This window comes from Alligator mississippiensis, chromosome 1 (genome assembly GCF_030867095.1).
Source record: "Alligator mississippiensis isolate rAllMis1 chromosome 1, rAllMis1, whole genome shotgun sequence".
NCBI lineage: Eukaryota > Metazoa > Chordata > Crocodylia > Alligatoridae > Alligator > Alligator mississippiensis.
In genome coordinates, this window is record NC_081824.1 from 251,589,327 (window position 1) to 251,599,890 (window position 10,564).

General features: G+C 50.1%; 1 protein-coding gene across 1 annotated transcript in view; it reads right to left on the minus strand.

Moving 5' to 3' along the window:
* The window catches only part of ARHGAP31 (Rho GTPase activating protein 31), a 102,667-nt gene extending 92,420 nt beyond the window's left edge, over positions 1 to 10,247 (minus strand). Inside the window, exon 1 of the mRNA XM_006271527.4 lies at positions 9,371 to 10,247. Within this exon, the coding sequence (XP_006271589.2) occupies positions 9,371 to 9,470 (100 nt within the window). The 5' untranslated portion in view covers positions 9,471 to 10,247. The remainder of the gene's footprint in view (positions 1 to 9,370) is intronic.
* Between the last annotated feature and the right edge of the window lie 317 nt (positions 10,248 to 10,564).

The following is a 10,564-nucleotide window of genomic DNA, read 5'->3' on the forward strand; positions in this document are numbered from 1 at the left end:
TGAGCTTGCAATGCAAACGTTTGACTGCAGTGACATCCAGCCACAGGGATATGAACCCCCGCTCCCAGGAACCAACAAACAGATTGAGGAAGTAATAGCAACATCACCCAAAACAAGATAGAACAGCAAAATAACAGCAGCAGACAGATGGTTTTGCTCCCCTTGTTTCCAATGTCAACATACAGCTGAGATTCACATTTCTTGCTGCTTTCGTTTTGTTGCCATAGAGGCTGATCTCTTGATGTGCTGCTGGTAGAAGTGCATAAAGAGAAAGCAATCTCTGAATGTATTATTAAAAATTCCCCACATGCTAACCATTTGGGCTTCTCACATCTTTGCAAGAGCACAGGGGCAGCCCCTCTGCAAGACTTAAGAGCTCCAGGGAACCGTCTCTCTCTTTCCACATCCAGTCGTGGACCCAAAGATTCCCTATGCTGCGATTATGGTACAAAATAGATTCCCCCTCTTTTGGGCTGCCCTGTGTCTGCTCTGAGGCAGCAGTGACACAGTGGAGACACGGTGCAGCCCAGTGCCGGCTTTTCCTCCTGCCGGGGCTTTTCCTCCCATGCTGAGCAGCCTTTCTCCCCCACTGCCACTGCTCAGCCTGGACAGGTGAACTGGAGCCAGAACGGGGCACACGGGGTCAGAGCTGCATGCACTGGTCCCCGCCCTGCCTGGACTGGGGTCAACAGCAGCAGCAAAGGAGCTGCTGTGGCGGGGCTGCTGAGAAAGACAGTCCTGCTGCAGAGCAACCCCAGCCCCGCTGTGTGCCCAGGGAGTGGCACCTCGGCCTAGCAGGACTGAGGGACCCGCTGTGGGGCAGACAAAACCCCTCTGCAGGCCAGATCCACCCAGCCTGTACCACCTAGCTGTGCCCCCGGCTAGCCGTCCGCTGAAGCAGCAATTGGGGAGCAACTATGATGGGGCAGGAGCCCCTTTCTGGTGTGTGTGGAGGGGGAGGCATGCTGCATGCTGGGGGTGACTCTGGCCTCCTCCGGGCCCCGGTGCTGCCACGCACAGCCCGCCGCAGCTCTGCCTGCTGCGCAATGGGGTCCCCCACCAGGAAGGTGCTCAGACTGCTGGGCATTATAATAGGCTGCTGCCCCCACCAAGGGCCCTGCCCCTTCCCTCTGCAGTGCCCCAGTGGGGGCACAGCCAGCCGACAGGACCCCTGGGGGGGACAGGGTTATTCCCATTCCTTCCCTCGTCCCACAGAGGGGACAGCAGGGGCCTATTTCACTGCAGGGAGCAAGCACAGAGGGCGGCACAGGGAGGGCAGAACCAGCTGCCATTAGGGGTAGAGGTGAGACTAACCCCACTCCCTGCCCCCTCTGCCTCAGGGACCATGGTGCCTGGTGCTGCAGCAGGAGGGGGAAGCAACTTGCAGACCCAGCTTGTGTCCTTGCTGGTGGGTTGGGGACGGGTGGGGAATTAAACCCCTCCCTGTCCAGTTCAGCCCAGATTGGCCATGCCACCCCCCCAGCTTCCCTACAGCCGAGGGTGCACTCTAGTGACCCCAGCTCCTGGCCTGAGCAACTGCAGGCATGTGCCCGCATGTCTGCTCTGTTACAAACCGGTTCACTCTCTGCAGATTAGACTAACTTGCAAAGGTTGAATCAATTCAGGCTCCAGCTTTTTGAATGTCTGTCCCTAACCATACAGCCAACCAGGGGCGACGTGTAGGGGGTACATGCGGGTGCACATGCACCTCCTGAGCATGGCAGTGCACCCCATACAAAAAGGTGCCGGGGCAATTGCCGCTTACCACCCCGCACCGCCGATACCACCTGGTCGGTGCTTGCCACCCCCACCACTGCCACCATGTTCCTGCCGCTGCCGTGCTTCCCCAGCCACTGGGGACACGCGGCGTTCATGCAACCAACCATTCAAGTCAGCAGAGGAAAGGCAGCCAAACCCAGAGAAGCTGATCTCACATGAACCACAGGTTTCAGACTTGGTTTGAAAGGGAGCTTCTCCACCAAGCAAACTGCATGCTGCCTGAATAGGATGTTCATCAGATCAAAAGGGTAGCAGCAAGAGAATGAGACCCAAAAATCAGGTGCCCTAGTACATGCTCTTGATGCCTGATCTGAAAACCAAGAGGCTGCCCTAGGAGGAGGAATCAGTGGCTAGAGAGGACTCTGCATCTTCTTTCTTTCTGGCAAAGTATTTTAATTATTATTTCACTTAAAAAATACCGATGTGTTCCACAGCAATGTTCCTAAACACCACAGCTCACAAAAGCTTTACAGGCACTTCTTGGGAAGCAAAGACTGTCCAAAACTGCAGCATCTTTATTAAGGCATTGACACTAACTAAACACTAAACACTCACCGCAGTCATCCTAAGACTTCTATAGGAACTGTCAGGAACTTCTTCTATAGGAACAGAGAGGGACATGTCAACCTCAGAGACTGGTATTGGCAGAGAAAGGTGGGGGTGATGGGGACTGGGATTGGATGGGAGATAGACATTGACAAGAAGGTGTTGGAGACAGCCATTGTAATAGTGATTTATATTGGCAAAACAATGAGGGACACTGGGAAAAAACATTGGGGTTTGTTCAATAGGGATGGGGGAGAGTGCTGAGAAACAGGTAATGGGAAGAGAGCTAATGGGTACTATGGAAGCTGATAGTGTGTACTGGGAGACAGGGAGAACCACACGGAGGAAGAGGCTGTTGGAAAGCATAGGATGATGGATACAATCGGTGGGCACCAGCAAGATGATAAATCTTGATGTAGCAGGGAACAGTATGAGGGATGTGTTCCTACCCCTCAGTCCTGGCAGAATAGGCATCTCTCCTCCCTCCACTCACTTAGTGTCTGTTCAAACATTCCTGAATCCCAGACTGATAAGAAGCCTTATCTTTTATCAGTAAACTCTTCCTGAGGTCACCAAAACAAGAAGTTGGGCTTGTGCCTGCCCCCATGGAATATAAACCCTGCTTGCCCGTGCTCTCCAAACCACTTTGCTCTCCACTCTTAATAATCCCTGAACCTCCTCTCAGGCTTGAGTGAGTGGGAGGGAAGGGGAGGACAGGACAAAGGAGGCGACCGGGAGGGGAGGGCTGGATTCAGCCCTCACTCTGTTTATCCAGCCTCCATTATCCCAAACCTTGAAAGCCATATGTTTAACTCTTGACTAAATTCCCACTGAGTTCAATAGGAATCTTTGTCTAAATGGAGCTGTTTGGATCTGGCATTAAAACGAAAGACTGGGGGTAAGGACCAGGGTTCCAGCACTGACTATTTAATGCAACATGGCAGCCCAAGGTGGCAACTTCCCACCAGGCAGAGGCAACACCAGCCCATCCTGGTAACTTCGCAGCAAGGAGAGACAGCCAGTCCTGCGCCTCTGCCATCCTGAGGCCTGCAACTCAGAAAGAAAATCAGACCACACTGAGAACAGTGAATGTCCACCTAATACCTGTGACAGACCAAGGAAAAGGCCCTTCACTTCAAGGGAGCCAAGTGTTGCTGGCACATGGGAAGCAGAAACATTCAGGACTGCTGTTCTCTCCGGGTCAGATTTAGGGTTGATGCCATCTACCTATCCAGGCTCAGCTGCCAGAGTCCCCTCATTATGTCAGAATCTCAGTTTTCATTTTTTTTCAAGCAAGTCTCTGTCCATATACACAAAAAGCTTGATGCTATGACCCAGGTGTAACCAGTGCAGCAGCATTTGCCTGAGTCTGCAGACAACCCAGAACAGCTGCTCTGAGAGGTGGGATCTGCCCCGTTCAACTCAGCAGGAAACTCAGATCCAATGCTAGGGTGTCCCCCCACCCCGAGCAGAGACTCTGTGTGGTAGGAGAAGAGTGCAGCAGACTCCACCAAACCATACTAGCACTGAGGTGAGGGTGGAAAGATCCCCTTTGTCAAGAGTGAAGAGATCTTTGACATTGCTTCTGCTTCTCCACTGAAGGAGAGGGAAGGCTTGCTGCTTTCCTCAGGAAAGGAGGACCCCAGCACCATTCCCTTTGCTTCTACCCCTCCAACAGGGAGCAGGGCTACAGCAGAGCTACAGAAGGAGCCATCTCACAGTGCACTCAGAGCCTGGGTCTGCCTTAGCTGCTGGAGGCCATCTACCCCCAAGGGCAGGCACTTCTCAATCATACCCACTTTACCAAGTTATTATGGGGCCAGCTTTGCTGCCCCCATACCTATATTCCTCTACAGCTCCTCATAGCTACTCTACCCAGCCAGCTATGGGGCAGTCCTAACCACTCCAAACCTGCTCTACCCAGCTGCCTATGGGATTAGGCCTCATCTGCTCTGACCTAAGCACCACTGCTAACCTCCACAGTGGTCTCCCTCCTGTAAAGCTCTCAGGGCTCTATCCAGGGGCTTGCAGAAGGCTGAGCAAGTATTACATTCACAGCCTGACTTCACCCCACACCCAATCCCACCCACCCTTAGTTTTTGTTCTCCTCTCAGTACAGTGCTGCTAGCAGATTTTGTTCCACAACACATCAGAAGTCTCTGCTCAGGGAAAGGAGGAGCTCCAAGTGTGAAACACAAGGGGCTTGTTTGTTTCAAAGGTCTTGAAGGAAACAGCCTGATTTCTCCAGCAGAAGAACAAAACCAAATACTGGAGTCAAGCAAAGGAATGTAGAGGGCCCTGGGTACAACAGACTTCGAAGGAAAGGCAGAGAATGTAGAAGAGGGCTTGGGGGGTGGGGAAGCTGAGCTCCCTGCATCCCAATCGGACAACATCATGCAGGAAACAGATGTGCAACAAACCACAAAAGGGTACAGCAACAGGAGAATTAACTACCCTGCATCTGGGACATGCCAGGACACAGAGCTGCCCCTTGCAGGCTAGGAGTGAAGTGTTTCTACTTATTGTCCTCATAGCACTTCCCAAGTCAAGAACCTGGGTTCTTGCATGGGCAATATTGGAAATTCAGAAAAGGAGTCAGCAAAATCTTCTTCCCAAAGATTACCTATCCTCTCAAGTCCCCAGCAAACAAAGTAAAACAAAGTTTGGGCCAAAGCTTGCCTCAGCATCATGTTCTTGCCTCCCTTGTCCTTAGCAGCTCCACTGCAGAAGACCTGATGAGTTGACCCTAAGCTAACATAGCCTTTCCAAATATCACATCCAGTCCCGTTCCTAACTGGAGATAGGCCCGAGTTGCCTACTTTGGGGGACTAAATGTTTTAGTAGGGTTAAACAGAGTTATAATTTGACTCACACAGAATTCCCATGGAGAATTTTGTCTAAGTGCACAGGCTTCTGGACTTGGCCATAAATGAATATAGGGAGGCATGGTAGTTGTGTAGAAGTCCTGGTGTTGATATAATATCCCTGTCTTGATGTAATATCCCTACCATCTTCAGGTCATGTCTGGGACAAGCTGTAGTTTGGGAGTAAAATTGGACTACAACCTGAGAGTAAAGTTGCACTAGCAAAACCAGCTGTTTCTTCCATAGTCCAAGTCAGACTGACCAAAACAAGGTTCATCCTCATTCACGGTCCTTGACTCTGCAGCTTCCTCTCCAAGTACACCCATCATTACAAACAACGTTATAATTTTCTGTGGGATCTGCTACTCCCATCAATGGCAATGGAAGAGGTGGGCATTTCTGCAACCAGGTTTTCCAAATCTTAACTACAGATGTGGGTGCCTATTTTGAGCCAACTTCACTAACATTTTGGCCAGGACCTCCATTCATTACTGTGCCCCCAGAGTTGTTCAACAAGGACTCCATGAGAAGAGTTCCCTCTCCCTGAATCACTGATTGTGCCTCCCCCCTGCACTGCTCAGATGCTCCCACTCTTAAGGAACAAGGTGCTCCCTTGTGAGGCTCTAACAAGGCCACAAAAGACCATTTGTGTATGTGAAGGAATTCAGTGCTGAGGAAGGCATGAGATTGAGCTGGAAGTCATCAGTTCATCAGTGTTGCCAACCTTCACTATTTTATTCCAACTCTTATAACTAGGGTTTTTCTTAAAGCCCTAGCTCCTAGTATCAAGACAGGACTTGAGAATTTTGTTTTATAGACCTCAACAACAGAAGGCAAAGAAAAAGACCTCAACATGGATTATTAAAAAAAAATCTTGTGATTTTAAGCCAGACACAATTTTGCATCCTGGGGATTACCTAGAATGAGTTACCCCACAAAGAGAACAGTCCCACTCCACCATCCAACCTGTGTGCTTCACTGGCAAAAGGTGTTTAGATTCCCATGTCCCCTTAAAGTCCTTGGCTTCTCTATTGAGACTGCCAGCAAGAAGACCAGTTAGGATCCTCTCTGATGACAACAGGAGCTAGCTAGAAATCTAGCAAGCTCATTTCATGCTAGCTTCTAACCAGCCTTTAGAGGTTAGACTGAAACGACTTTCAGACACTGATGATCCAGGTCATACGTGAGGAGTCATCCTAGTGGCAAAAGGCTTTGTATCCCAATACCAGCTGCTGTACCTGCTAACATCATTTGACTCTGAATTCCTACTATGTAATAATAATCCATTATACTTCTACAGAACCTTTCATCCCATGGTTGGTCCTCAAGCCTTTGTACAAACTGAATTACATGAACCTTCGATGAGGCAGAAGCAGCATTTTGTTGAAATGCAGCCATCTCTGGTGCAGAACATGATAGACTACTACTTAACAGTTAAGGACAAGAAATGACAGAAGGGGAAATTTTGATACCTTAGGCAGAATATAATTCTCTCCACTGGAATTTGGCAAGGACACAGGGACTTGCAAAAAAAAGCACAATCAGCTCTTGAATAACCACATGCCATCAGGAACTGGGTTTTCTCTCATCTGAACACAGTACCTTCAGAAGCACAGCACCCCCCAACAGCCCACTGAGAAAGCTGCACTGACTTGCCAACACCGCTTCCTGCAGCACCCAGATGTTCCTGAGAGCTCACCCTCCCCAGCACAGTTGATCCAACATTCCCTTCACTTATGAAAGCTTGCAGGACCACAGCACAAGGCAGCATTTGCAAGCTGGCATAAAGCTGCTCTTTATTGGTTTATGCCAATTGGTTCTGCTCTGTGCGTGGAGCAGAACCAATCCGACTTGCCTCCAGCTGCCCCTTCTCCACCCTGGCCTTCTGCTCCAATTAATCCTTCTGGGTGCCTTTGAAAAATCGGCTTTCACAAAGTTCCACAGCAGAAAGTTTTTTCTGGACCACAGTCAAGCTGCCTGACCCCTATATCAGGACTGCCGACTGCTGTGAACCAATACCCCGTGATCTCATATCCTTGCCTGTGAACAGGCCAGAGCTAGAGCCAGCATCCTGCCCCCCGCAGACTCCCAGACTCATCTGCTTTCCCCACGAAGAATTCTGCTTACAAAGGAAAGTAACTCTTGCCTACCAGCTCCACAAATCTCTTGCTGCGGGATTACCAGCTGGTCCTGGCAGACCACTGGATTTGGGATAGTTAAACTGCTTTGCTAACTGTAATCTTCCATGTCCTAGCTTCCCTTCTAAATTCATCCCATAGTTCCAGTCAAAGCAGGACAAGAGATTTACAGCACAGCAAATAACAGAGTCCCCCTCCTCCCTGCCCCAGTATTAGGCTTGGTTTCAAGTATTGACCCTCAGGGCACTGCCACCCACCTCCATCCCCTATCCCTATAATCTGACTCATAGGTTTCCTTAGGGGTACAGAACAATTGGGTCTTTCATTTCAGGATCACACAGCTCTGCACACTACACAGCCAACAGGATTATATAAGGGGACAAGATTTGACTTTTCCTCCACGCTGTTCCTTGAGACACACTATGGAAATGGGTTTAGCTGTAACCTGCCTATATACACCAGCGCCCCCCCCACCCTTTTTTTTTAAATAAAGTCTAAGAACTTAGCCTTGCTTTCCTGGCACAGTTCCAACTGGGGTAATCCTCTGAATTCCCCCAGCAGTTTCCACTGGATAGGTGATTCTTGCTTTTTCCTGTCTTGAACAGCTGTGCAGGGCTACTGTACACTGCTGTAAATAGTTCCTCCCTCCCCAGCAACAGCTGCATTTCAGTGGCACATGAAATTCATACCCTTAGTTCCTTCCATGTTTGCACAACAATGCTAGCGTGTTCTGATTGTTTTAAAGTTGGTCACATTGGTGTGTTGTTTTAGATTATTTGAATAAGTAAGCACATGGAAGATTTTGTAAGTAATTCAGGTTACTGTGAATTTTCACTTGGCACTATCCAGAGAGACATGTGTTATAACATGCACATTATTACATGGATGTCATGTATGTATGTCATACATGCTTCTTATATAATGGAAGAGACCTGCTGGAGTATCTAGTCCAGCTCTCTGCCAGTGCATACATCAATCATCCTCATCATCAAGGAGAAGACTGTATTGTAAGACCTACCCTCTGTGGAGCTGATGTTGCTTCAAGAGCTTTTCAGCTCTGTGTAGCCTGAATTTGTCAAGAGAAACCAGCTGGGAACACAGTGTTAACACAGATAGGGGTCAGGGCAGTGGGGATGGCAGAGGATGCATTTATTCTTTTCCCAACTATCTTGCAAATACAGACTCTGCCTGCTGAGGTCTCAGCTGCCTCTTTCATCCTCCAGCCCTATTTTAAGACAACTGCTCCATTCCTTTCCTCATCTCAGACTAACCATTTCAAAACCCAAGCCCTCTGACCTCATTGCAGGCACCCTGTCTGACCCACCATATGCTTGTACAAATCTAGGGAGGAGGGGATTATGGGGAAAGAGAAATTAACAGGCAAAGACAGGGAAATAATTTGTTCAGTGCACCCTCCAAAAGTTCCCCAGACATCCCTCCTCCATCTATTGATTCATCCCTTCTGTCCTTACTCAGCATAGTGATTAAAGTATGAGAAGGGACATAGGTATGCAACAGGGAGGGGCAGATGGGACATTCCCAGTTCCCCCACAGGCCCTCTCCTGCCTGCACTGCCTCTACTGCCTTAGATTTCAGTGGAAGTCCAGTCTCAGGACCTGGAAGGGATCGACTCTAAGCATGGCATTGACTGGCCAGCCTGGAGCTTTTCATGCTTGCTGTCCCCCTAACCTGGCCTGACGGTTGGAGATCAGTTAGTCCTGTCTCTTCGCACATCCTCAACCAGCCTGACAGACCTGAGTGACACCCCCATGCCACCCCATACACATACACTGAGGCTCTCCCCACCCAGCAGTCAGCCTGCAAGAATCATGTAGACATCAAAGTGATCTCCTGGGCATTCATTCATTGTGAATAGGGCAAGAGCTGCACTTCCACAAGATACAAGATTTATATGTTCCCTGCCCCTAGAGGATGGGCACAGGGTAGCTTTTGCTTTAGTCTTGCCAGCCAAAAAAAAAAAAAAAAGGTGGGGGGAGCATATGGTCCCCCCTAGCAAAGCAAGAATAGAAAAGAGGCAATTACCATCCTGCCCAGAGCCCTCCAGATATTCCGTCAGGTCACAGCCGAACACGCTCGCGACTCCCTTCCTCTTGAGCTTCTGCTTCGCTCCCTTGTTCTTCATGAGTTAGTCCCAAAAGAGGCTCACCCCCCTCCTGCCGAACCCCCCTCCCCCCCCCTCACACCAAGCGCAGGCACAGCTCACGCTTCTCCTCAGACCACTGCCTGTATCCCGCTCCCGGGAGGTGACATCGGGGGTCTCGCAGGACGTCCGGCCAGAGAAATGTGCATTAATCCCCACCAGATGTTGGGTTGCTTGTGTGGCAGGGGAAGATCAGGACGAGAGAAGGCTCCCCAGCAGGCAGCAGCAGTGATCATAGCCCAAGCCCGGAAGGGATCTCATCAGAGGGTGGTGGGTGGTAGACTGGTGTCCACATCAGAGCTGGCGAGTCAGGGCAGACGAAGGCAGAGGTGGGTGTCGTCTCCTCAGTGGTCCCCTCCAAAGCCACCCACAGGATGGAAAGTCAGTAGGTCCTGCCCACTGTTGAGAGGAAAAACTCCCCTCTTTTTAAACTTCTTTCTTCCCTGAACTTGTGGAAGAAACTGAAAGCTCCAAAAACACCAATGAAGAGGGACCCAGGCAAAGGCTGTATGAAGCTCCTCTTAGCTCTCCAGCCCTGCCTTCCCTTGCCCGTTTGCCTTCGGACAGCAGTAGTGGAATGAGAAACGAGTTTCCTGTCCTCCCTCTCCCTCTCCTTTTCCCCTGTTTTACAGATCCTGGGATTATCCAGCTCAGGAAATGCTGGAAGGAAGTTAGCTGAGGAGGGGGCGGAGGATGGCCGTTTTTTTGGCAGCAGAGAGTGTGTGCAGTAGGGATGAGGGAAGGCAGACAGCGAAGTTTGGAAGGGGAGGGCAGGGGGTGGGGGGAGCCTGTCCTGACAGACGAAAGATAACGGACTGCCTCAAAGGAAATCACGACTCCCTGAGTGGGGGCCACGGCTTGGAGATCAGTCGCTTCCTGTGCCACAAATGCTCCGCTTTGAAAAGGCCTGCAGAGGAGGAGGCGAAACCAGAAACAGTTTCAATAAATGCCCTTCTCTGTTCATTGATTCTTTTGTCGTGAGACATCTTCCTGCCTTGCACACTCCTCTCCTGCTTCAGAGTTTGTGCTTCTCTCCAGAAGCACATGCAGACGAGCTGGGAAGCAAGAGGCAGAAT